Genomic DNA, 26344 nt, shown 5'->3' with positions numbered 1-26344 from the left:
AATTTGTGAAATCGGCCCACCTGGTCCTAGATCGGACCGACCGATCTGGACCAATTCTTATTTTTCTTCCTTATTCCCCGGCAGAGAATGGAACAATGGAGTCGAATAAGGCAATGGAAAGAATGTTGCTTCTGAGTTTTTGCAGGGAATGGAACACTTTTGCATAGTGCAAGTGTGTCTACATACATTGTTTTTGTTCTCTTATCCAACCTTTTGGCAATAAAAAAATTATTATCAGTATGATTTGGTCCACACTTGAAACTGCGAACCAAACCAATTATCACCGATTCCAAATTTTAGAAACCGGGAACCACCCAGAACTAGGCGACCCTTACTCGGACCCTTACCTAGCTCACATATCACATGGGACCCACGTGATCTAACGACAGCATGTGAGTTGGACCCTCGTACACCGAGTCTATGCAATGATATCTTCATTTAATGTTTATACAATCTTGCCTGATAGACTTTGGAAAATCATAACAAATAAAAATATTTGATTGAATACACGAAACCAATGCTTATTATTCTTGCCTTACAATTATTACACAGAACACTTTAGTGAGCGGTATCATCATGCACAAAAGTTATATAGCAGATAAAAATTCTTTTACCTTCAAGCCGAATTTAAGCTTCGATAAAGATCGACCAATGATTGCAATTTGCAACCAGATAATGAATGAAGATACTTTTGTAATATGTGAAGTTCTTTCCTTGGTAAGCATTATCACCTTCCGCATTAAGCAACTTCATAATCGAATTGAGAAATAGTTCGCTAGATAATTAGAAGGATACATAACTTCTCGTGGAGACACTTTTTGCGTTTAAATAGGGTCGACACCAGACCTTTTCCCAAATTTGATTGTGAAAAAAAAAATCCAAATGAAAATATTAAACCCATTTTCTCTCTTGAAGATAAGCTTTTGGCACAAGCCAATTTTAAATTTAAGCTCCATTTGTTTGGCGAAAAACATTTTCTAAAAAAACCTTTTCCTCATTTTCCGACGTTTATATCGTTTAGAAAAATGAGTCAACAGAAAATGTTTTCCTGGTCAATGGAAAATCAATGCTAAAATTCAAGAAAACGATTTCCTATTTAAAAAATGAAAATCATTTTCCAAATTATAACTAGATATCGACGCTTAGACCAGAAACTCTACGCTTGGGCACGAGAACTTAAAACTCATTCCCAAGGCAACGACATCTAGGGCGGGTGCCCAAGCTCGGTTCCGCGATCCCGGTGCTCGTGCCTGGGTCCCCGTGCCCAGGACCGGGTCCTTGGCAATTGTGCTCGCCCATGCCTGGGTCCATTGAGGTCGAGCTTGGGACCTTAGTGCCTGTGCCCGAGCCTAGGACTATTGAGGCTAGGCCCAAGCCCCGGCACCAGGGTTGGGTCCATCGAGGCTATGCCCGAATCTTTCTAGGCCGAGCCCTAGTATATTAGGTCTGGCGTAGGACCCTTGTGCCTGGGCCTGGGTCCACGACGCCTATGCCTTGGTCCATTAAATTCGGGCCCGAGACCTCACGAGCCCATGTCTAGGTCCATCAAAGCTAGATGCAAGTCCATCAAGGTTAGGCTTGTGACCCCAATGCTTGTATTTGGGTTCCCAACACCTAGCCCGGGTTCATCAAGGCTAGGCTCAGAGGCTTGAATCCATCAAGGCAATGCTTGGGACCCTGGTATCCATGCTTGGATCCCCGACACTAGCGTTGGGGTCCCGACCCTGCCTAGACGGACCCGGGTTTAGGCGTTAGGGACCTAGTCCCAGGCATAGGGGTTCAGGGCTCGGCGTTGATGGTTAGGACATCAGGGTCTTGAGCCTAGCCTCCGTGGACTCAAGACCGGTGCCTGTGCTCAGGAGCTGAGGATCCGAGTTCGAGACACCGGTGTCCGTGCCCAATTCCCCAACTGTCCATGTGCAAATTATTAGCACCTAAATAGTTATATGTCTACTCATAAAACTCAAATAAGATTTTCCTTATCAAATTACGAAAAAACAAATTAGTATATTTTCAGGTTTCAGCCATATATTAAAAAATATCAACATGAAAAATGACTTTTTAAAAAATATTTTTCAAAAATATTATATTTTTTACGAAACAAATAGAACTTTATTCATTTGTCGATTACGGCGCATCTAAGGCTCCGTTCGCTTGGCGGAAAATATTCTCCTTTTGGAAAATATTTTCCTAAGTCATTTTCCGAAAATATTTTCCAATATAATTTTCCGGTGTTCTGCGACCAATATGAAAAAGTTTAAAAATATTTTTCCGCCCGGCGAAGCGGCTCGGCCGCGGCGGTGGCGCGTCTCGGCGGGCGGCGACGGCGGCGGCGGCGGCCGGCGACGACAATAACGTCCGGCGCCCGCGGCGCAATGCCGGAGGCGGTGGCATGGACCGCTCATGCGCTACGGCCAGTCCGGCTATGACCTTAGTGAAGAAGAAGAAGAAGCCAAAAATGATTTCGATTTAAGAAGCGGAAGTCATTTTCCGTAGACTTGGCTATTTTATGTGAGGGGAAGGAAAATATTTTCCCGGAAAACTTTTTCGCCCCTAACACTGGAAAACCCGAAAATATTTTCCGAGAATATTTTCCGCCAAACGAACGGATAGAAGCACTTGAAGAGTTTCGTGGATTATAATTTACAAGTGCATGCTAATAGAAATCATTTCGACATTCGGTCGATGCTCTTGAGAACAACACTGTATTGTACTGTCAGTAGAATATGTTTTCAGCACCACGTGTACTCCACAACACGTACAAAGGTTTCGTAGGAAGAGCACAGGGAGAGAGAAAAAAAAAGGGGAAGAAGAGGCGAGGCCACATCATCGCAACCAGTCAATGATGTCCAAGGGCCAAGTTGTGCCAACTTCGACAACCTGGCCAGTTTAGCTGATGTAAGCGCTGACATAACCGTCCTCCCAGGACACCGCGCTCGCACGTGCTGGGCTGGGAGCGCCACTCAGCCTCCGACACGTGTCGCCCGTCAAAGGCTGCGCCCGGTTTCTCTCTCCTTAGATACAGCCTCCAGGGCGCCCTCCTTCGCATTCGAGCACGCCCGGTTCTCAGTATATAACGCCCCCCTCTCCCCTCTCTCCTTCGCTTCATTCATTCATTCGTTCCAAGGTTCCGAGGCTTTCGAGGTTTCTGGCTCCTGGGTGTGTCTTCACTCTTCGCCGCTCGAGCCCCACGAGAAGGAGAGGTCGCAGAGAGAGAAAGAGAGGGAGAGAAGGTGAATGAAGGCCGAGTTGAACTTACCAGCGGGGTTCAGGTTCCACCCCACGGACGACGAGCTGGTGAACCACTACTTGATCCGGAAATGCGCTTCTCAGGCCATCGGCGTCCCAATCATTGCCGAGGTTGATCTCTACAAGTTCGATCCATGGCAGCTTCCAGGTGCGCTTGAAAGTTCCGGGCTTTTTCTTGTTCGAAAGTTGTGATTTTTTTTATGCACGTTCGTTAAGAGTTTGATTGTTTGGACGGTTCGTTTCTTTCTTTGGGTGAGTGATTCTTGATGTTGGGTCGGTGTTGTTGTGGATAGTTTGTGGATTTTTATGCATATCTAAGCATCTTCTCCGTTATGTTTCCTCTGCTTTGCTTGGGTTTTTTCTTATGTGCTGAGCAGTCACATGATGTGAGATTCTGGTCCTTTCTTTGGATCGATTTGGTTGCTGTTCGCTCGGATTGTGGTTAATCGGTAAAATGCAACAAAGAAGAATGGATTTTCTTTTCCACAGATTTGATTTTGTGAGATCTAGGCAAATAAAAAAAATGAAAAAAGAAAGAGAATATGAATTCTTGCTCAACTAAACTCCTCTGAACCGCTCATTCCCATGCTTATCTGATATAATTTACATGATGAATGGTTGATATGATTTAAATAAACACGTGGGTCATAAGAAAAATGTGATTTTTCAACAAGTTTGGTTGAAATCTGGACGATTTTTCCCCAGTCACTTGCCTAATTCCACTGCTGATATGTTTTCGACCTTTTCTTTTTGTGTGTAGACATGGCTTCGTATGGTGAAAAAGAGTGGTACTTCTTTTCTCCGAGGGATCGGAAATATCCTAACGGTTCACGGCCGAACAGGGCTGCCGGTACCGGGTACTGGAAAGCTACCGGAGCCGACAAGCCAATTGGACGGCCCAAGCCGCTCGGCATCAAAAAGGCATTGGTGTTTTATGCTGGAAAAGCTCCTAAGGGAGTGAAAACCAATTGGATCATGCATGAGTACCGATTGGCAAATGTTGACCGATCAGCCAGCAAGAAGAGCAAGAACTTGAGGGTAATTGTTTCTTCCCCAGTGTTATTGCTAAGTTTTTGGTTGTAGTCTGAAGGGAAAATTAATTTTTCCTGTGTAACAGTTAGCCAATTTTGGAGGACAGAAAAGATTTTGCTGTGGATTGTGTTTATGACCATTAAATAGATGACAGAAATTAATCCTGAAAATCTCGGCTAATAAGAGCTTTCATATGCTATTTTCACAGCTTGACGATTGGGTCTTATGTCGAATATACAACAAGAAAGGTCAGATAGAGAAGCATTACCTGTCGGACCAAAAGCCTGTCCTGTTCGCGGAATCGGAAGATAAGAAGCCAGAGCCGTGGATGCTCAACCAGAGTTCATACTCACCGCCGCTGTCACAACTCGTGCAGTCATCAATGACCAACGATCTTCTACACATGGACACCTCGGATTCGGTTCCGAGGTTGCACACAGAGTCGAGCTGCTCAGAGCATGCAGTATCACCTGATTTCACGTGCGAGAAGGAGGTCCAGAGCGATCCTAAATGGAATGAGCTCGAGTGGGCGTCCGAGTTCATCGATGATTGCTTCTTAGACGAACCCTTTGCAGCTCAAGTGCAGTATCAGCCAGTCCAGGTCTCGCCATGGCAGGACTTTTACATGAAACCATTCTGATCCCACAAAAAAAAAAAAAAGGAAAAAGGAAGGCCAGAAACATTAGATTCTTGGATGCATCTCGCCCCATTCTTGTTAGGTTAGTATTAGATTCTTGTTAGGTTAGCAGTAGAAACTTATTATAAAATTGCAGTCTTCAAATTCAATGGGTTGGGTTGGCTATGATGGGTGTGCTGGACTTTGACAAAAGATGGTAACTATTCAAGAGGTGCGGATGGGTTTTGTTGCAGTGGCCTTGATTCGTTGAACTTTGCTCAATCCTGTGGCGGATGTTCCGTCGGGTTTTTGGCTCGTCGTGGGGGCCTAGGATCATGTTTAATCGTGTTCATGTAGAGAACATTCTTCTATATGTCCTAGGATTGTATTAAATTCTTTCACATATCTCCTACTTTGGATTTAGTTCCAGTTCATTATAGCTGTCAGAATCAGAATGGTATAAAGACTGTTCATTTGTTAAGGGACAGGGCTGGAGTTTGGCTTTGGTTTGGTGTAATTAATGTTCATGGGTTGGACAAAACTGATTATATGTATGTACAGATTATTCAACGGTTTATCCCTCATCAAGTTTTGACCATTCATTTTGAGTTTGAAAGCTCATCAGGTGAAGGATAGGGATCAACGTTTTTCCCCATGTGATTTTGGGTGGGTTGAAAGTGAAAAGTATGACATCCGGTGGAATAGGACAGGCTGTGACTTGAAATTTTCTCAGTGGGTTGGCGTGCAATTTCTCACATGGGCTGCAGGATCACCATTATATACTTACGCCATTAGAAGAAAACTATAAGAATAATGTGATATGACCTTTTTTTTTAATGTGATAGAACTTAGACAAGAAAAGATTGCAGCAAGAAATGCAGATTTTTCAATTTAATACACCTGTGCTCTCTTCATTTGATTTCTTAAAAGTGAAGATCCTCAAGTAACAAGGCCGTAATATTGCAACAGCAAGCCCAACAACAGAATTTTAATTTGATCAGTGTGAAATAGATGCTGAGGAAGATGAGAGCAATCTTAACTCCTATTTCTACCATAGAACGATTCGTCTCCTTGTGGCGGAATATGCCTCTAGGCTTGACCTTCACTCAACTGAAGGTAGATAAAATCTGGAACATTGGGCTGAACAAGAAGTTGGAGTATGGATAAGCATCAGATTCTACTTATCCTCAACATGGCAATACTTATTAAGCGTGGCTGTATTTGAGTTCACTAGGGGTATACTCGTAAACAATTTTGCTGTACACATAACATCCAGTACAGAAAGAAATAGGAAAACGTTAGTCATGGCAATGATAAGCTTCTAGGCTTGGTTTGAAGAACGGGGCTTCCATTATTCTGATCTGGATGTACAGAGATATGATGAGGAGCTTCTTGTCGATTAGGCTGCGGTTGCTCTGGACTTTGGAGGTCGACTGCAATCTGCAGAAGCCCATCCCATCCGTTGCCTCTCGTTGTCGTAGATTACCATCTTGTCCTGCATCGATATGTCTGCAAAACCGACAAACAAGGGTAGATTCAAATTAAATGAAATAAATCTGCTTTGCTGCAATAGTGCAGTACATCTGAATGGATATGATCTTCGAGGACATTTTATCGTTGTCTAATCATATCTTCAATGATTTGCTTCCTTTCAAATTTTCTATGACAATGTCTCAGGTGCAAAACTAATTACGTGATAAAAATGCCACCATATGGAAAACTCTTACCTCCAATCACATTCGTATTTTGGAGCCCTGCCTCAGTTCCATTTAAAACTCCCATGCAAACGTTTCCCTTGGGCTGCCAAAACCGTTGCAATTCAGGAAAGACATGCATATCTAACTTGCCAGAGTTTTAATAGATAAAGGCATTCACTCACCGATATAATCAAATATGATTCAGGGGGAACTTCATATTGGTTTTTCGTTCTACCACCACTGTTGAAGCTGAGTGCAAAGGGTTTGAAGTACCTCCTGACGTCGCGGATGTTTTTGAAAGGCTTCCTGCCTCTCCAGCAGAGTGGGAGTGTAGGGTCGTCCAATGCTTCGGTGAAGGGCTTTCCCTTTAGTTCTTCCTTCACCTGAAAGAAGAGAGAAGTCAATTAATGGGCATTCGTTATGGTGTTATCTCTCAAATTTTTTTTTTTGGTAAAAGGGATTATTTCTCAAATTTAATAGGCGTTAGTACCCCAGAAAACTGGAGAACAGTTAAAATCTCGAAAAGATGGTGATATGTTGGGATGTGAACAGTGACATGCTAAGTATGATGTTGTATTGTGTCCCGATGTTCACATACTAGTTCACGATTGCGTCTTACTCACCGCAAAAGCTAACCTTTGATATGCCTGAGAACTGAAGTACGTATAAGAGGTCCCGCTATCGACTACTATCAACAGATTTTTCAATCCAGTGGCTTTCCCTGCAAAAACGAGCTCTGCGGTCCCAGGAGAATAGTGATCACTGAGATGCATACAAGAAAGTTCAATTTTAGTAAATGAAAGATAAGAGAAATCGAGATGGTGAAGAAGTGGGAGGAAGTGGAATATACGAGTAATCACGAGACATAGGTGTCCACGTGATGCGGGAGGAGTCATAAAGATCATCGCCGAAGAAGAGAAATCCACCACCACGCACACTCAAGCAGTGGCCTAGTACGTTCTGCACCAAACCTTGACTACTTAGCTGCGACACGATGCTGGACTTTCCCTTACCAAGGCCGAGCACTCCGTCTAAGAAAGGAGTGGACTGACCGGGTCGCTGATAAAATCCGCATCTGTAGAGGAACCGCATGAGAAATGGTTACGAAGGCAAAATTGATCTGAGCAGGCTCTGACTGTCATAAATGAAGAAATTCCGGTCTGGCCAAAAGAAAGTATGGCATGCTAAAATGCTGAGTTGGTATTCTCAGTAAGCCTGGCCAAACATAACTGGGAGAGCATGCAAAGTCACCTACCCGAGGGCCACACGAGGACTGAGAACCCCGCCACCAGAGGACTTGAAGGAAAAGACATCCTTTACGAGTACACCACGAGAAGAACCACCGTCTGCATAGCCCACCTCGTAGTCACATCGCTCCGGGTGGTCACATTTGTAACCAGGCGGATGCAGGGACACGCAAATTGGGTCCCTGCAGATTACTAGGTCGCCACTGGGTCGATAAAGCGGATGTGGCGTCTGCAATGAGAAAATGATGGAAGTCATCGGGATTTTTCACCCTGCATGGCATCTTGAGACCATTCGAAACAAACATCCAAACAAAGTTTTAGGATTATTGATCAGAATTCGTAGGTTCAACGAATAAATTGACATAACACCTGCAGACTATTAAAATTTACCGGAGTGCATCGTTTACAAGGGGCATCACATTGGAGCCATGTGACGTCACTACCGGTGTCGGGATCAACAAAGTAAGGCTTTGGTGGCTGCCCGATGAAAATAGTTGTGTTATATGACCTGCAATAGGCAGTTCACTTAATCTTCAGTCTTGGCAAATCCACAAGCTGTCATAATTTTCAAATCTGATTATTGCATGAAGATTGAACAGACATTAGCAAAATGTGACAGAGAAGGAACAGAATTGAATGACAGGCAAAGTAAGAATAAAATTCGTAACTGATAAAACACCCGGCGAGTTGAGGTGCCAAATCTCTCACCTAATAAGAAAGTTCAGAAAAGGACTGCATCTCTATGACATATAAAACGGAAATATATGGAAACTGAATAAACGGAACTTTCCCTTGTGAAGAAAGATACGGTTTAATGTGATGATAACCATATAGAATCTTTCAAGAAATTTTCCTTCGACATGAAAGATTCAGTTTGATGATCAACATGTTGAAACTTGAGGAATTCCTAAATCGGGGTGATAATAGTCCCTCCGATTAACACTTGGTGAGACAAAAGTCACCGTGACATTGGACTGGATGAATCTTCAGGTCATCTTACCAACGAAACAGCAATACAACGCAGTAACTAGCCAAACTGTCGGAACTTTTTTAGCTTTTGGAGGAAAAAAGACATTTCCATATCACCAAAGACAGTTATACAGTGAGAGATGACCCCTGCTTTCTAAACATCAACAACACAAACACAGAGTCACACAGATATTCAAGAACTCATCGAAGGAGCCCTAGTGCAGGTACATCACCTCTCTCTCTCTCTCTCTCTCTCTCTCTCTCTCTCTCTCTCTCTCTCTCTCTCTCTCTCTCTCTCTATTCAACTGACAAACACTGACGTGAAGTGAAGACAGGTCAAGAAGTGTACCCAGTTGGGAAAACGTTGCCGTGAAGTGGAAAGACAACGGATGACCCGACGCAATTGAGAGCCAGCGACGATGACGGCGACCCGAAAGTCAAAGGTATATTGCCTCTGCTCAGATCACCTCCGAGAGAAGAAGAAACGCACCAGCTCGACAGAAACATCACCAACGCCACCAAACCCACTTTCTCCTTCCCCATTCTCTGTGTCTGTTTGTCTGTATTATAACTGATGAATGAGCAAGAATTATCTGTTCTTGGTCAAACTCAAACCTGTCACTTGTAATTGTCTGATTATTCAGACCCAATAGCCAATAGACCAGGTCAAGGGCGACTAAAGGGCGGGTTTCTTGCATGATGAAGCGAATGATTGGCAAGGATTTATGCTGATGTCTTGCTTGGGAGCTAAGGCTATGAAATTGGAATAGCTTGTGAGATGGGGGTGCGTAGATCCGAGGGAAAATTACTAAAAAAGTCATTGCCAATTCAGTGTTAAACATTTTTTTTTGTCAATTGAGTACTAAATTTTTTGCGTTTTTTTCAATTCAGTCTATCTGGCCAATTTTGACGGAAAATCGCTGACATGGACACCGGCCGTCCTATGTGGCGCGACCGATGCTACATGGATAATTTTTAATGATATTTTAATATTATTTCGATTTATTTATTCCTTTTTTCATTTTCTTTCTCTTTCTTTTTTTTCCCTCTCACTGGCCACTGGCGAGGGCGAGCCTCGCCACCCTCGACCTGAGACTCGCCCTCACCCAAAGCCTTGCTAGGGGTAGGCAAGGCTCGCCCTCGCCAACCCTTGTTCGGCGATCGGCCAGAGGAAGAAGGGAAGAAAAGAAAAAGAAAAAAATGAAGAAAAAAGGAAAAGTAAAAAAATAGTAAGACATATGAAAAATATTATTAAAAATTATCCATATCACTAGTCGCGTCACGTACGACACCTGGCATTCATGTTAGCGATTTCCGGTTAAAATTGGCCGGATTGATTAAATTAGTACAAATGCAAAAAATTTAGGACTCAGTTGATCAAAAAATAAGTTTAGGACTGAATTGACACAATTATAATAGGTTTATGACTTTTTTTTTTATAATTTCCAAGTAAATCCAGGGTAGTTTAATGACGTTTCTTGTTTTCTGTTGTTTGGTAATTTGAAGGAGTTAGAAATGGTCTTCCTTCTAATGGGTGGAAATCTCCGAGAGGTTCTTTACTTTAATTGCAGATTTATGCTTATTCCTTGCGTTAGCAAATTGCTGTAGTTAATTTCGTTATCTACCCCAGAAAGGATTTCAAATTGCAATTGAGTTGATTTACTATGCACCTAAGATGGATTTTCAATTGAGAAAAAGCGGTTAATAATAGGCGACGAGCCACCGTGACCTCGCCGGACCTAGTCCTCGAAGGCAATATCGTTGCACACTAATTATAACTTTCTTAACTTGAATAATCTAAGGACTTCATATAGACAACCGGCGGGTTGTCGATTTGAGCTATATCGGGTGGGCTACTATGTGGTACGTTGGAGAAAGGATGATGATGGGAATTCAAAACCACTTAAAAAATTACCCAATTCAAGAAGTTATATATTATCGCTAGAAAAAGGAAGAACTACTAAATAGAGTTCGCACCCAAATTTTTGCATGCCGGATAAAATATACAGATAATGACACAAATGTTTCCTGAACTTAGCCCAATGTGCAATGTCGTCTCTGAACTTTTAATTTGTTCAATATAGTCCATATATCATTGATACATGTTCAAGTTAGTCTCTAGATTATACGAAAATGTTCACTGTTATCCTTTCATTAATTCAAGTTCAGGGACAACATTGATCATTTTCATATAATTCAAAAACTAGACTAAACATGTATTAGAAAATGTAGGGACCGCATTAAATAAATTGAAAGTTTATGGACGACATTGCACATTGGGCTAAGGTGCAGGAACCACATTGAACAGATTAAAAGTTTTTGGACCATATGGCACATTAGGCCAAAATTTAAGGACCATTTGTATCATTTTATCAAAAATATACTTCCTCCTTTCACATCAATGTGATTCCGACATTAGTGGATTCACATCATATGAGAAATGAAGAAATAGACCGCACCTAATAATTTCTCATGGCGCATTTTATGCAGGATCACTTGAATGTGTCAGTCAAATGTGAAGATATGTCTTCTTCATTACCATTTTTCCCTAGATAGCCAGTGACCATGCGTGAGTCTATAAGCGCGATTCGACTCTAAGATCATGGAAATAAAGATATGGTCAGAAAGCTGAAGTGTTTTTAATCTGTCTGCTCAGAGATTTTTTGGTGTATCGAAGACGATGAAGTAAAGGAAAGCATATCGTAGTATAATCGATTCAGCTGAGCAATCTAGGAAGACAATTTTGCTGTACACATAACATCCGGTACAGTAAGAAAAAGGAAAACGTTAGTCATGGCTTATTTACAAGTAAATTTGGCAATGGTAAGCTTCTTAGGCGAAGGCTTGGTTTGAAGCACGGCACTTCCATAATTCTAATCTGGAAGCACAGAGATATGATGAGGAGCTTCTCTTCGATTAGAATGCAGTTGCACTGGACTTTGGAGGTCGGCTGCAATCTTTAGAAGCCCATCCCATCCGTTGCTTCTCGTTGTCGTAGATTACCATCTTGTCCAGCATCGATATGTCTGCAAAACCGACAAACAATGGTAGATGCAAAATTAAATGAAATGAATCTGCTTCGCCGCAATAGTGCAGTTCATCCGAATGGATATGAGCATCGAGGACATTTTATCGTTGTCTACTCGTATAGTCAATGATTTTGCTTCCTTTTCAAATTTTCTATGACAATGTCCCAGGTGCAAAACTAATTCCGGGATAAAATATCCGACATGTGGAAGACTCTTACCTCCAATCACATTCATATTTTGGAGCCCTGCTGCAGTTCCATTTAAAACTCCCATGCAAACATTTCCCTTGGACTGTCAAAACCATTGCAGTTAACAAAAAGCGTACATATCTAACTTGCCAGAGTTTTGTTTTGAGTGATGAAGGCATTCACTCACCGATATGATCAAATATGATTCGGGGGGTACTTCAAATTGCTTTTTGGTTCTTCCACCGCTATGAAAGCTAAGTGCAAAGGGTTTGAAGTACTTCCTGACATCGCGGATGTTTTTGAAAGGCTTCCTGCCTCTCCAGCAGAGTGGGAGCGTGGGGTCATCTAATGCTTCGGTGAAGGGCTTTCCGCTTAGTTCTTTCTTCACCTGAAAAAAGAGAGAAGTTCTTTACTGTGTTGTCTCTCAAATTTTTTTTTTTGGGTGAAAGGTGTTACTTCTCAAACTTAATAGGCATTAGTACTCCAGAAATCTTGAGCACAACTGAAAATCCTGGAAAGATGGTGACATGTTCGGACATAAATAGTTACATGGTAAGTGTGATGTTGCATTATGTCCCCGACTCACATACTAGTTCGCAATTGCCTCTAACTCACCGCAAAAGCTAAGGCTTGATATGCCTGAGAACTGAAGTAAGTGTAAGAGCTCCCGCTATCGATTACTAGCAACAGATTTTTCAGTCCAGTAGCTTTCCCTGCAAAAAGGAGCTCCGCTGTCCCAGGAGAGTAGTGCTTTCTGAGATACATATGAGAAAGTTCAATGTTAGTAAATGAAAGATGAGAGATATTGACATGGTGAAAAGGTGGAAGAACAGAGAATATACGAGTAATCATGAGACATAGGTGTCCACATGATGCGGGAGGAGTCATAAAGATCATTGCCGAAGAACAGAAATCCACCACCACGCGCACTCAAGCAGTGGCCTAGTACGTTTGGCACCAAACCTTGACTACTTAGCTGTGATACGATGCTGGACTTTCCCTTACCAAGCCCGAGCACTCCATCTAAGAAAGGATTGGACGGACCGGGTATCTGATCATATCCACATCTGTAGAGGAAGTATCACCACATAAGAAATGGTTACAAAGGCAAAATTGATCTGAGCATGCTCTGACTGACATTAATGAGAAATTCCAGTCTGACCAAAAGAAAGTATGGTATGATACAATACTGAGTTGTACACTCGGTAAGCCTGGCCAAACATAATTGGGAGAGCATGTGAAGTCACCTACCCGAGAGCGACACGAGGACTAAGAACCCCGCCGCCGTAGGACCTGAAGGAAAAGACATCATTTACAAGTACACCAAGAGAAGAGCCACCGTCAGCATACTCAACCTCGTAGTCACATTGCTCTGGGTTGTCACAATTGTAGTCGCCGGAATGAAGGGACGCGCAAATTGGGTCCCTGCAGATTACTAGGTCGTTGTTGGGTCGATAAAGTGGATGTGGCGTCTACAATAAGAAATTGATGGAAAGTTATCAGGACTTATCACCCCGCATAACATCATGAGACCATTTGAAACAAACATCTGAGCAAGTTTTAGGATTATTAATCCGAATTCATAGGTTTGAGAAACAAGTCGATACGGCACTTGAAAACTATTAAAACTTACCTGGGTGCATCGTACACAAGGGGCATCACATTGGAGCCATGTGAGGTCACTACCAGTGTCAGGATCCAGAAAGTAAGGCTTTGGTGGCTGCCCGACATAAACGGTTGTGTTATATGACCTGATATAGGCAGTTCATTTAATCATCAGTCTTAGCAAATACACAAGCTTTTTTAATCTTCAGATCTGATTATTGAATGAAGAGAGGAGCGTTACGCTTCAGAAGATTGAACAGCTAATTCGCACAGTGTGACAGAAAAGGGACAGAAATGAATGACAGGAAAAGTGAGAATAAAGTTAATAATTGAGAAACACTTGGGGATGAAGAAAGTTAAGAAAAGCACCGCATCTCTATGACATATAGGAAGGACATGTATGGAAACTGAAGAAACACAACTTTCCTTGCGAAAGATGCGATTTAATGTGATGATAACCACATAGAATCTTCCAAACAATTTTCCCTTGGCATGAAAGATTTAGTTGGATGATCAACATATTGAAACTTCATGAATTCCTAAATGGGATGATAATAGTTTCTATTGTTACCACTGAGGGAGACATAAGTCACCATGACATTGGATTGGATGAATCTTCAGGTCATCATTCGAATGAAACAGCAATCCAACGCAGTAACTTGCCAAACTGTTGGAACTTTTTTAACTTTTGGAGGAAAAAAGACATTTCCATATCACCAAAGAAAGTTAAATAGTGAGAGATGACCCATGCTTTCTAAACATCAATAACACCACACTGAGTCACACAGGTATTAAAGAATTCATTGAAGGAGCAAAAATGCAGGTACAGCACCTCTCTCTCTCTCTCTCTGTGACTGATAAATGAAACACCGAACTGAAGTGAAGACAGGTCAAGAAGTGTACCCAGTTGGGAAAACATTGCCGTGAAGTGGAAAGACAACGGATGACCCAACCCGATTGAGAGCTAGCGACGACGCCGGTGACCCGAAAGTCAAGGGCGCTTTACCTCTGCTCAGATCACCTCTAAATGAGGAAGAAGAAGAAGAGGAAACACACCAGGTCGACACAATTATCGCCAACGCCACCAAACCCACTTTCTCTTTCCTCATTCTCTCTGTCTGCCTCTCTATTACAACAGACGAATGAGCAAGAATTATATGTTCTTGGCGAAACTCAAACCTGTCACTGTTCTTGTCTGATTATTCAGACCCAACAGCCAAAAGACCAGGTCGAGGGCAATTAAAGGGCGGGCTTCTTGCATGATGAAGCGAATGATTGGCAAGGATTTATGCTTGATGTCTAGCTTGGGAGCCAAGCATTTCGAATTGGAATAGCTTGTGAGATGGGGGTGTATAGATTGGGGGGAAGTTTAACGACGTTTCTTGTTTCCTGCTGTTTGGTAAATTGAAGGAGTTAGAAATGGTATTCCTTCTAATGGGTGGAAATCTTCATGAGGTTCTTTCCTTTAATTTCTGGTTTATGCTTATTCCTTGCGTTGGCAAATTCCGGTCGTTAATCTCGTTATCTACCCCAGAAAGGATTCTGTCTTCTTGATTGAGGTACGATGATGATCAAAACAAGGAAGAAGATCCATCTGTTCTTTTCTTGTGTTTTGTTTATTTGGATATAAATGTGGAAGATTTGCTCATGTGGACGGCAGACATCTTAAGTGGGACCGAGCAGCTTGAGTCATCAATGGAGTCAATTGGGAACTTCTAGGAACTTTCTTCAAAAGGGACAGCCATCATTTCGGGTTGGAAAGAGGGGAAAAAGTTAAAACTTATGGAGAAACAAAGGTTCGTTTTTTATGAGCCTGTTAAAGTTTAACTTAGTGTACTGAGTAGCTGTACATGGGCATGTCAAATCAAAATAATGAGAAAATTGCGGTGAAATCTGGACAATCACGTGATATAATGGCAAAATTTCAAATCAGTATTTAAAATGAGGTCATTTTCTAAAAATAAATTTAAAGTAGACATAGTATCAAATAAGGATCTGAAGTGTCCAATCAATCTCAAATAGGAGTTCGAAATATCCAATTAGCCTCAAATAAGAACCTGGATTCTCCAGCCAGTCAAATGCTCACCAGCCGGCAAGCATGTCACTATTCCGGCGATCGTAACAAGGACAATTTTCGTCTTTTGCCTTTTTTTTTGTTTTTTTTTCCTCTTCCCTCCGTCGGCCATAGCCGGGCCGGCGGAGGTTGCCGGCCTAAGGTAGAGGCCGCCCTCTCCTAGGCTAGGTGAGCGAGGGTCGACCCTCGCCAGATCCAGCGAGGGCAAGGGTCGCCCTCACCCCCCTAGCCCAGGCGAGGGCGGTCCTCACCCGACGCTGGCGAGGGTCGGGCGAGGAAAACCCGAGGTCGACCCTCGCCAGGCCAGATCCGGCGAGGGCAACCCTCGCCTGCCGGATCGAGCGAGGGCGGCGACCCTTGCCAGATCCAGCGAGGGCCACCTTCGCCCTCCCTTGACGCCAGTGAGGGCGGCCCTCGCCCAACGCCGGCAAGGGCCGCCTCCGCCTGAGGCCGGCAACCTCCGCGCGGCCTCAGCTATGGCCAGCGGAGGGAAGAGAGGAAAAAAAAAACAGACAAGGAAAAGGAAAAGAAAAAAAAAAAATAGAAAAAGGAAAAAAAAGAAAAAAATTAAAAAAAAAAAGACGAAAATGCCCTTGTTCCGTTCGCCGAAACAGTAATGTGCTCGCCGGCCGACGAACCCAGACCCTTATTTGAGACTAATTGGGCACTTCAGATCCTTATTTGAGATTGATTGGACACTTCAGGCCCTTATTTGCACACTATGTCCACTTTGGACTCTTTTTTGAGAAAAAGACCCTATTTGGAGTCATTAATTGAAATTTTCCCAGACATAAATGCGAAATTCTGAAATCTAGTGCGCGCAAGTACTAATTTTGAATAACGGTTTTCGTCATTCTTAAAGTGCAGAAGATGTGTCGCGGCCACCTCTCAGATGTACCGAATCTTCAAAACAGTGGGCACCTCGTTATTTAGGCAGAGTAGGAACAGCAAGAAATGCAAAACCAACCGTTTGTTAAAAAAAGTAGTGTTTCGTGCGTGAAGATATTGAGTTGCACAAAATTAGACATATTAAAGAATGAATAGAGTGATCGGTCGGTATTTATAAAAGAATGAGTAAATATAGACAGTGACCAATCCATTAATAAGCAACCGCCGGTAAAAAACGAATAATGTTCAAATATCATATATGTATCTCATTTCCTATAACTTATATGGGACCCTTCTCTTGTTTTTGACAAGCAACGGTGTCCTTTCCACCATTTCGATTCAACTCGAAAACTCTTCGACTCTATCCCCACCATCGAGTGCATAGATTGACCTTTTTTTCGGTTCCGATGTATCCGGGCTGGGGCAAGAATTCCACCGCAAGATGTTCCTCGAGGCAACCAATTTGCTCGAATATCCCATCAATATGGAGAAGAAGAAAAGTGGCAAAAGGAAAAGGTGACAAGACACACATCACAAACAACTTAGGACTGAGGGAGCATCCAATGAATTGGACAGTAGATACACTGCCACTACCAACAGGAGAAGAACCCAAGTTCCCCCCAATCGACCGGCACCCTGAGAAGAAAACAAGATGAAAAGAGAGAAAAGCACAAGAAAAGAAAACCCACCGAGACAAAAAGGACCTACGCTCCACGTAAGAAAAAGAATCTTGAAATTAGATAAAATTGAGACAGTAATGAAAATATTACACAATCAAGACAAAATCATGAGTTGGAAAGTGAAATCTGGTGCGAGAGAGTATTTTCTTTCTTTTTTTTTAGCCGAAAATGTTTGCCGCGCTTCTAATTATTGTAATGCTTGTGGTGCCGATTAGGGGCTGTGCAACCGGACTTGTCCTACTCGAAAACCAAACCTCCTATCGCATTTAGAAACTTTCAAGTCGACATGTTCATCTTATGGATTATTGCTTTTGGCGAACAAGGAATTTTTATTGTTCATCTTTTACTTTGAATCGTTTTATTGCTCGTATTATTTTAGTGTAAAAATTGAAACCAAAATAAAAAAAATAGGCTATCAGTAAATTTGGGAATCAGATTAGAAAACACAGGGTAATAGGTTCTATATTTCAAAAATTGGAAACTAGTTATAAGAGGATAGATTCAATATTTCAAATCTAAAACTTACCCATCGTGGAACCGATTATCCGCCGTAATATTCTCGAAAAGGAAAATAAACGAGGACAAAAATGAAACGAAGGCAAAAAAATCACAAAAAGAAGAAGAAGAAGGAAAAGATCACTTCACATTCACTCTGTGCTGTGAGGTAGAAAAGGCAGAGGAGTGAAAGATAGGGGATTCTGGGGGTGCGTCCTGTGCTCTTCTACTGTGCAAATTCCACCCTTCCCCTCCTTAAAAATGAGCTCCTGATCGATCCCATCATCCCCTACCCAATACCCACCACAGCGCTCCAGAGAAGGTACGTTTCTGGCACAGACCCATGAACTCCATTTGGGTGCCATTACTTTCGTTTTGTTTTGCCAGTCTCTTTTCGATTGTGGGGTGTTCCGAATTTTGCTGGAATCGCTCCTTCACTTCGTTTATATCCATGTTGATGCTCGGTCTGTGCGATGCGAGTTCACCCCCACCTGGATTCTGGGTTTGATGTTTGCGAGGAGTGGGTTGCTTTTTGTTTGTTTGATCGAATCCTCGTGCCGTATCCGGGCAGCATGGGGAATTGTCGGTGGAAATCCTTGTTTTGTATGTAATTGGGCATAGTTGTCTAGTAAAGGAAGCTGATTTCGTCCTCTGCTGCATCAGCTTCTCTTGTTATCGAGATTCCGTCTGTTTGTTATTGTCCGCTTCTCCTTCTTTTTTCTTTTTTCTTTTTTTTCTCATTTTGGTCTCCTTTCCAGTTTCGCCCAACTCGTTTAACCATTGCTTGATCCTTCTGTTTTACTAAGATCCTCTGATTCATGTAGTAATATGTTTTGTGACTCTAGATCTACATTCTGTTTGCGCAAAAGGGAACTCTTTTGAATTAGGAATCAAACTTTGGTGCACAAAAAACTAGTTTTTTCTTGGTAGGAACTAGGAATAGCAAATATGTTGTGGATGGGATGGGCTGGGAGTGGGAGAGATGTAAACTGGCCCTAAATTTATCGTGCAATCCGAACGGAAGCCTTAAAAATATACTAAGGACTTGCAATATAAGGGGGCATGCCATTCAGGGTGGCAATAGATGTAAACTATCCAGCATTTACAGTTTGCAATTCTTGCGACCCATTCATCCAGAAAATATATTTGAATGCTGTTACTTCTGCTGACATCTTTTTCTTATTTCTCATTTGTGTAGACGATTGTCTTTCGGGATGGAATTTAGAGTGGGATCAAAAATTTATTTTTCTTAATCTGAATACGCAGCTCCTAGCTTGTAGCATTAATAAAAGCCTTGGATTGTGCTGAAAGCTTTGAGCTCTTGCAGTTAGTGCTCCGGTATTTCTGACCTGCCTATCTTTCACTGGATTGGTAGTTCCATTTTCTTTATTGGCTTGCATACGCGGGAAGTTTTCATTGCACACCTGAATGCACTACGAGATTCAACTCCAGTCATCATATTAGTTGCAAGCATGGTCTAAAACATCAAAAGGAACTGATTTGCCTTATACCATGGGTAAAGAAGATCTCCCTCCGACCACCCGCAGTGTTGAAGTAAGGAGTGACCACTGCTCATCTAATGACAGTGATGATTCAGAAACTCCCTCCCGTCATAGTTGGGAGAGGGAAGGGGGCTTGCCAATTTGTCGTGTGTGCCAATGTGTTGAATCTGACCGAAGGGGAGATACAGCATTGGGGTTTTTGGGTATTGCTCCGCCTTTACCTGAAAAAAGCGATGGTGACACAAACACTCTCAATGTCCAGAGTGATCTTTCTCATGCAAAAAATGCCGGAAGGGATTCTAAATTTATCGAGGTTATTAGTCCTGAAGGGGAGCTTTTTGTTTGTGCTACTGATTTGGAAATGGGCCACCATCATGACTCGTTGCTAGAGCTCGGGTGTTCTTGCAAAAACGATCTTGCACTAGTACATTATGCTTGTGCGCTGAAATGGTTTGTTAACCATGGATCTACTGTTTGCGAAATCTGCGGACAGGTTGCCAAAAACATAAGGATTGCTGATTTCAAAAAGGTTGTCGGCTCTTTGAAGGATTACGAAATGTTAAGGGAAAGAACAGCTAGTGGGGAACCGAACCCTGTACCATTGAATATGGGTATGACTGTTGATCCTGATGCTCTTGCTGCTATTCGTAGGCAACGTCTCAGCGAAATTTCACTGTGGTTTAGCCCACACCACAATAGCTTAATCAACAACAACCAGAGTAACATTGGTTCGCAAGTTGTTTCTGAGCAGCCTTCAACTGTTGTCAATCAAGACAATGGCAATGGCCCTTCTGAAAATCCTGCGACAAAATGGGCTGTTGAAGGTACTGGGATTTTGCTTGCTACAGGATTGCTGACTGTTACTCTTGCATGGCTTATAGCTCCGCGAGTTGGAAAGGTAGGCTACTTGTCATGCTAGCTTTGAGCATCTTTTTGCCTGCTTACTTTTCGCTTAAACTGCCTTTGTATCACATGGTCCTGGTTAATGCATTATCTAGTGCTCGGTGATTTCGAAACATATGCCTCTAGACTGTTGGAACCTAGCATGTTTGGAAGGAAGTCAGCTCCAATAATTAACCCAGCTGTGATCTTCATGTAGGAAAAGAAGAAAAGAAAAAACTTAGTAAGTCTAGTTTGATGCCGCAGTAATCTGGGAGGGATAGATGTGATTGCTAAAGGACAAGAACAAATCTGAAAAAGTTATCATGCTGTGATAGATTACTCTAGCAATTCTTTAACAATGTTTAATTCATTGAGAATCAGATAAAAGCGTTGCAAAATTGGAGAGAGTGACCTGCTTATCTTTCTATCTTATTATGCAAGACTTCGCTTTGTATTTATGCAGCTATTCTTTCAGGCTTTGAGCCAATGTTTGAGCAGCTAATTCCTTTACTTAAATAACGTAATGCAATTCTTTTAGCTCCATAGGCCATCAGTTTTGCTCCATAAATCCTCTTTTGTGAACTAACAGAACAGAGTCAACTCTTATTTGCAGAAAACTGCTAGAAGTGGGCTTCATATACTTCTGGGTGGCGTTTGCGCCTTGACAGTCGTGGTCTTCTTCCGCTTTGTAAGTGGATTAGATACTGTTATTCTTTGCATATTTGTGCACATTGATTGTGTTTGTATTTGAGAAGACAGAAGTACAGGTTCATTACTATTTTAATAGGGTTAGAACTGTATAGAAAACTTCTTTAGGTTTCCTGAAGATAACAAACTCAAGATCCATATTTGTTTGGCTCTTGTAGTTCGTAAGTCTTGATTTAATGACTAGTAGTTATATATTAATGTATCCGTAGAAAACAGTCATTAACGAGGGTCTGTGGATTCACTTGGTTAGAAATATCCTCTGCTTTCGTAATCTCCCTCTGTTCAATTATCTGCGCCAGTTGCAAAAGAGCTGCCTCATTCTCTGTCCATCTGTTCCACTGATGATTCTTTGTTTTTCTTTTCCTCTTGGTGGTTTAAATGGGCTGCCGTCTGATTCAAACTTTAATAAAGAGTGCCAGTTCCCTGTGTTCGCTGAATGTTCAATAGCTATCGAGTTATTTGACTATCTTTAGTTAGTTTCTGGAACCTGGATCTATGATTGCACTAGTAATGGTTTCTATGTTTTTGTCCAATGAAACGTGATCAAGTCTGGGCAATGACCATGGTCCACGGGTCATTTCCATGGTCAATGCATATTCATAACGCTTTTGATAAAAAATTTCCAATGGTCAATGTCCACTTGTAATTTTTTAGCACTTATTCAAATCTGAAAAGTACAATTCTCTATGGGTGAGCCTTAACTGGCAACTGCTAAAGTTTGTCCAAAGAAGTGCATCTATCATTGGCAGAACCGTTCAAAGCTTTAACAGCCTTGACCTTGTTATTGATTTATTGACTTCAACACCTTGCTTAATCCAGAAACTGTCTGCTGATTCTAGGTTTTCTGCCTTCTCTTTTGAATGAATTCTGCAGTTTGTACTAACCAGAATCAAGTACGGACCGGCACGATATTGGGCCATCCTCTTTGTTTTCTGGTTTCTGGTATTTGGGATCTGGGCATCGAGGACGCATGGAACACATACAACGTGAAGTCAAATCAGAAGATAATGTAGCTGCCTAGCAAATGTAGGTTTGCGGAACCATGTAATTAGATATCGGAGCTCAAGATTATCTGTTGTCTTCATTCTTGATCTGGAATTGATCAGTTGTATGAACATATCGTCTTGGAGTCCAATATGAGTTATTTCTTGTGGTAGATCATTAGGCTGGGTGCGAGTATTCTGATTAGTCTTTCTGTATTTGGATGGATGATACAGAGTGGGAATGATTCATGGTCAGGAGCATCAGTAACTGCTGATCCTTCGACCAAGATATTTTTAAGGTACAGGTGGTCACCTTAAACTTGTCATGTGACCAACTTTGTGGCTCTTCCTGCGTTGCTTGCAGTAGGCGACATTAGCTTATGGTGTCTTTTGTGTTGTGGAGTTGGTAGTTTTAGAAAGATGGAGGTGAATTATCAACATGACAAGCCATTTCCTTTTCGGGATCAATAATATAGGAATTCACTATTCTTTTATAACATTATTGGGCAAGAAGAGCAATGATTTTTCAAGGTCGCTCTGAGGTTCAGCCCTGTCTAGGCCCACCCATTAATTATGTCTACTCAACTTTGATAGCTTAACGGGTCATGTTTGCTGATTACGGGTGTTATGATTAAAACGATTTCGGTTGCGGCGCTTTGTTTGAGTGAAAAAATCTTTGGTGATTTAGGTTGCGCATGACAATCATTTTGAATTTTGGTCAGAAATGATTCTTTTTTATTTTGTGCCCGGGAATAATTTCTAAGCATTTGAAGACGTTTGGTAACTGTCCAAAATTTCTATTCTTAGAATAGAAAAAAAACAGAAATGCGTTCGGTAACTACACAAAATTTCTTTTTATTAATAATATTTTAAATTTTTATTTTTTTTATTTTTTTTCCTTGGCCATGGCCGGCGAGGGCGTCGCGGCCCTCGCCGGTTGTGACGGCGAGGTCAGCCTCGCCATGGCCAAGCAAGGCTCGACCTTGCCCAGATCTGGCGAGGCCGACCTCGCCGTTGCCAGGGGCGGCGAGGGCCGACCTCGCTGTCGCTGAGGGCGGCGAGGGCCACCCTCGCCGGCCCTAGCCAGTCGTCGGTGGACGGTCGCCGGCGGCGGGCCGACGGTGGGTCGGGAAGAAGATGAAGAATAAATAAAAAAGAAAGAAGAAAATCAAGAAGAATCGATTCCGAAAAAAATTGTTCCAGAATAACTTCTTGATTCTGTTCCAAAACTAATTCTGGAATCAATTTTTTGCAAAATTGTGCCCGGGCACAAAAATTTAACAAACGAATTTTTGTTCACAAACTAATTCTGAGAATAAAAAAAATAAATTTTCACTATTTGGCACGTTGCCAAACGGGGCCCTTAAGCTCCGTTCGTTTCACGAAAAATAACTTTCAGGAAAACATTTGCCGAATTTTTCGGTGTTTGTTTCATTGAAGATAAGCTAGTCATAAAAAATGTTTTCCTCTTTTTGATTTTCCTCCTCCTCTTTTCATCATTCACTATAATTATTTTTATTTTATTTTTTTAAAATTCTAATTTTTTTTATTATTTTTAATTATCTTTATTCTTTTTCTTTTTCTTTTCTCCTTGTTCTTTCTCGTCCGGTAACCGGCAACAGACGAGCTTGAGCCTCGCCACAGGCCGGTGAGGCTCGAGCTCACCAGATTCCGAGGAGGTCGAGCCTCGCCGACCAGTGGCGAGCCTCCGCCTCGCCTGATGCAGCGAACTCGAGCCTTGCCAGATTCGGCGAGCTGGGCGAGACTCGAGCCTTGCCCAAGGTCGCCAGAGCCTCTTCGACGTTTGGCGACCTCGGGCTAAGCCTTGCCCAGCTCGTCGAATATGGCGAGGCTCGACCTTGACGGAATCTGGTGAGCTCGAACCTCGCCGACGACCAGCCAAGGAAGAAGAAGAAAAGAAAATTAAAAATATTTTTAAAACTAAAAAAATATTAAAAGTATTGCAAGGAGGAAAATATTTTCCATATCGAACAACAGAAATTATTTTCCAAAAATATTTCAATCGAACACAGAAAAATTATGTCATTTTCTCGAAAAATGGCTTCCTTAAAAATACTTTCCAAAAACATAATATTTTCCGCAAAATAAATGGAACCTTAAAAGTAAAATGGGAGTTATCATTCGTACTATTAACAAGAAGAGACGTGTAACGGTAAAGACTATTTCAATCAAAAGAAATGGTAATAATGTTGTATCTAATATATCAAATTCTGTCTATGGTTTTTGCCATTTAACATTACCAGAATATTCAATTTTAGGGATCGATATGGTTTTATACGTGCATAAAAACATTTCCTCCAATAACTGTTTTGGTATTAATGATGAACAAATATCGTGAAGAGAAAGAAGCCTCTGGTTTTTATTGAGTGTGTAGTTCAGTCACAAAGATAACCCGTTCTTACAAACTTAAGCAGCTTCCAACCACAAAACCTAAACAAGAAAAAACCAACATGTCCGCCTTCCAATAATTCTCTTGTAGATGTACAGATTAAAGGTACAAGACATCCAAGGAAGGAATGTAACAGCACTACCTCTCAAGCCCCGCGAAGGCAAAAGCTCTCAGGCGGCCACTGCGGAACATGCGCTTGGATGTATCACCCACAGATGGAGCTGAATATATATATAACTAGAAGACCTGCAGATATATATTTCTACCCCTTAACAAGACTACTCTCGAGTTAAGCAAATTATTGAGCTTACAGAAATGCAAGTAAACAGGTCTCAGACATCCAAGGAAGGAAAGGTAGCAGCATAAGCTCTCAAGCCTGGCGAAGGCGAAAGCTCTTAGGCGGCCACTGCGAATGTTTTGAGAAACAAGCCTTCGAGTTTGTCATCATCGATGAAATACTCATCACTAACATAACAATCACATAGCACATTATCCTCAAAAACCTCAACCCATCATTACAAAGGATAACCACGCAACAACATGAAATGAGAAAGGCAACTGCTGCAAAACTAAGCAAATCCAAGAACCTATTCCAACTGTCAAAAAAAGTGCAATTAAACGTCCGCGATAATAGTCTCAGACATCCAAGGAAGGAAATGTAGCAGCATTAACTCTCAAGCCTGGCGAAGGCGAAAGCTCTTAGGCGGCCACTGCGAATGTTTTGAGAAACAAGCCTTCAAGTTTGTCATCATCGATGAATTAATCACGCTAACATGACATTCACATAACAAATTACTCTAAAAAAACCCCAACCCCATCATTACAAAGCATGACCATGAAACAACATGAAATGAGAAAGGCAACTGCTGCAAAACTAAGCAAATTCAAGAACCTATTCCACCTGTCAAACAAATGCAATTAAATGTCCGTTATAATAGTCTCAGACATCCAAGGAAGGAAAGGTAGCAGCATTAGCTCTCAAGCCTGGCGAAGGCGAAAGCTCTTAGGCGGCCACTGCGAATGTTTTGAGAAACAAGCCTTCAAGTTTGTCATCATCGATAAAATAATCACTGCAGCATGACATTCACATAACACAATACTCACAAAACCCCCCACCCCATCATTAAAAATCACACCTACACAAGAATATGAAATGAGAAGCGCCACCTGCTACAAAACTAACCAAATACAAAATCCTATCCAACTGTCAGACAATTGAAACTAAAGCTCCACGGTAATAGTCTCAGACATCCAAGGAAGGAAAGGTAGCAGCATTAGCTCTCAAGCCCGGCAAAGGCGAAAGCTCTTAGGCGGCCACTGCGAATGTTCTTTGAGAAACAAGCCTTTGGATGTATCATCATCGACGCAAGAGACATGTTCCAGAGCAATTTCATGCTGACCAAAACATTAACCCTCAAGCTAATCCACACACACACACAAACAAATCAATCGCATACGTTCTGCCGCAAGGATCGGTATTAGCGCTAGACAAAACATGAGAAAAAAATGGAACTCAAGGTGAGATTTTCCATCCTAAAATGATCAGCAGCTGACTAAAAGAACACGACTTGCTGACAAAGTGAATCAGATGGACAAAAATCAATGTGAGGGACTAAGTTCATCCCTAAAGCAATCGAAAAACTTTCCCTGCTAGAGGGGCAGACGTATAGTCCCAAGACGGAAGTGCCCACCAACAAATTCCTTCGGAACAACCACTATGGACCTCACAAATCCAACGATATTTCCAAACTCGAAAACCATAAAAAGCACGCGGCTTGCTCGAAATCCCCGCTTCAGGCAACGAAAAGCCACAACAACGAGCACGACAGAACACTACGCTAAGCCAAAGCCCGACATCCGAACGAGCAAGCACATGAAAGACCGACATAAACCCAATTCCCCACTACCCACGAACGCTAACATCGGAACCATATCCGACGCGGCGGACGGCGCTCGGGAGTTTGCAGATTCCGACAAACATCGCCGCCGCCGGAAGAAAGAGAGGGAGGGGGGAAGCTCGAAGGACCCAAACATCGCCACCACGGGATCAGGAAGGGCTCAGGTGGGTCGCCGAGTTGCAGAGAGGGACG

General features: G+C 42.1%; 3 protein-coding genes, 1 long non-coding RNA gene, 5 other non-coding genes and 1 pseudogene across 11 annotated transcripts; 3 read left to right on the top strand and 7 right to left on the bottom strand.

The window, feature by feature from the left end:
- The first annotated feature begins 3099 nt into the window (after positions 1-3099).
- On the top strand, positions 3100-5378 carry LOC115689674 (protein ATAF2-like). Its single transcript, XM_056312236.1, has 3 exons — positions 3100-3397; positions 4010-4287; positions 4490-5378. Exons 1-3 carry the CDS (start codon positions 3238-3240, stop codon positions 4919-4921), a joined length of 870 nt encoding a protein of 289 aa, XP_056168211.1. The 5' UTR covers positions 3100-3237; the 3' UTR covers positions 4922-5378.
- A 463-nt stretch (positions 5379-5841) lies between these two features.
- LOC115668568 (aspartic proteinase Asp1-like) lies at positions 5842-9519 on the bottom strand (annotated as a pseudogene).
- Positions 9520-11496: 1977 nt separating this feature from the next.
- Positions 11497-15109, bottom strand: LOC115689672 (aspartic proteinase Asp1-like). The gene is made up of 8 exons (XM_030615806.2): positions 14536-15109; positions 13661-13778; positions 13279-13499; positions 12870-13094; positions 12643-12781; positions 12215-12415; positions 12058-12130; positions 11497-11836 (listed from the first exon to the last, which is right to left on the bottom strand). The coding sequence occupies exons 1-8, from the start codon at positions 14739-14741 to the stop codon at positions 11727-11729; spliced, it is 1293 nt and encodes a 430-aa protein (XP_030471666.2). The 5' UTR covers positions 14742-15109; the 3' UTR covers positions 11497-11726.
- A 2795-nt stretch (positions 15110-17904) lies between these two features.
- On the top strand, positions 17905-22146 carry LOC115689673 (uncharacterized). 3 transcript variants are annotated; one of them, XM_056312586.1, is made up of 4 exons: positions 17905-18091; positions 19097-20169; positions 20767-20841; positions 21735-22146. In XM_056312586.1, exons 2-4 carry the CDS (start codon positions 19282-19284, stop codon positions 21849-21851), a joined length of 1080 nt encoding a protein of 359 aa, XP_056168561.1. In that variant the 5' UTR covers positions 17905-18091; positions 19097-19281; the 3' UTR covers positions 21852-22146. The 3 variants fall into 3 exon arrangements, with proteins under 3 accessions (XP_056168561.1, XP_056168560.1, XP_030471668.1); XM_056312585.1 differs by having other exon boundaries at positions 19036-20169; XM_030615808.2 differs by having other exon boundaries at positions 18968-20169.
- Positions 22147-23994: 1848 nt separating this feature from the next.
- Positions 23995-26269, top strand: LOC130138438 (uncharacterized). Its single transcript, XR_008816836.1, has 2 exons — positions 23995-25605; positions 25638-26269. It is a non-coding gene; the product is annotated as an uncharacterized LOC130138438 (long non-coding RNA).
- LOC115689715 (small nucleolar RNA SNORD14) lies at positions 24583-24707 on the bottom strand. Its single transcript, XR_004006736.1, has one exon. It is a non-coding gene; the product is annotated as a small nucleolar RNA SNORD14 (small nucleolar RNA).
- Positions 24887-25011, bottom strand: LOC115689716 (small nucleolar RNA SNORD14). The gene has a single exon (XR_004006737.1). It is a non-coding gene; the product is annotated as a small nucleolar RNA SNORD14 (small nucleolar RNA).
- LOC115689713 (small nucleolar RNA SNORD14) lies at positions 25191-25315 on the bottom strand. Its single transcript, XR_004006734.1, has one exon. It is a non-coding gene; the product is annotated as a small nucleolar RNA SNORD14 (small nucleolar RNA).
- LOC115689714 (small nucleolar RNA SNORD14) lies at positions 25494-25620 on the bottom strand. The gene has a single exon (XR_004006735.1). It is a non-coding gene; the product is annotated as a small nucleolar RNA SNORD14 (small nucleolar RNA).
- Positions 25776-25887, bottom strand: LOC115689717 (small nucleolar RNA snoR99). Its single transcript, XR_004006738.1, has one exon. It is a non-coding gene; the product is annotated as a small nucleolar RNA snoR99 (small nucleolar RNA).
- Positions 26270-26344: the final 75 nt, after the last annotated feature.

Source organism: Syzygium oleosum, unplaced genomic scaffold, assembly GCF_021117445.2.
Source record: "Syzygium oleosum isolate NSW1041296 unplaced genomic scaffold, Sole_v2.1 Sole_v2.06, whole genome shotgun sequence".
Taxonomy (NCBI): Eukaryota; Viridiplantae; Streptophyta; class Magnoliopsida; order Myrtales; family Myrtaceae; genus Syzygium; species Syzygium oleosum.
Note: the sequence above shows the minus strand (reverse complement) of the source record. Positions and strands in the feature narration are given on the sequence as shown.

Bases quoted from the DNA above. Each gene is read 5' to 3' on its own strand.
- LOC115689674 (XM_056312236.1), top strand. From the start codon at position 3,238: ATGAAGGCCGAGTTGAACTTACCAGCGGGGTTCAGGTTCCACCCCACG. The intron at 3,398-4,009 runs GTGCGCTTGAAA...TTTTGTGTGTAG, and splicing joins CGATCCATGGCAGCTTCCAG to ACATGGCTTCGTATGGTGAA. The intron at 4,288-4,489 runs GTAATTGTTTCT...CTATTTTCACAG, and splicing joins AGAAGAGCAAGAACTTGAGG to CTTGACGATTGGGTCTTATG.
- LOC115689672 (XM_030615806.2), bottom strand. From the start codon at position 14,741: ATGAGGAAAGAGAAAGTGGGTTTGGTGGCGTTGGCGATAATTGTGTCG. The intron at 13,095-13,278 runs GTAGGTGACTTC...CTTCCTCTACAG, and splicing joins AGTCCTCGTGTCGCTCTCGG to ATGTGGATATGATCAGATAC. The intron at 11,837-12,057 runs GTAAGAGTCTTC...TCGGTTTTGCAG, and splicing joins AAATATGAATGTGATTGGAG to ACATATCGATGCTGGACAAG.
- LOC115689673 (XM_056312586.1), top strand. From the start codon at position 19,282: ATGGGTAAAGAAGATCTCCCTCCGACCACCCGCAGTGTTGAAGTAAGG. The intron at 20,170-20,766 runs GTAGGCTACTTG...TCTTATTTGCAG, and splicing joins TAGCTCCGCGAGTTGGAAAG to AAAACTGCTAGAAGTGGGCT. The intron at 20,842-21,734 runs GTAAGTGGATTA...TGAATTCTGCAG, and splicing joins TCGTGGTCTTCTTCCGCTTT to TTTGTACTAACCAGAATCAA.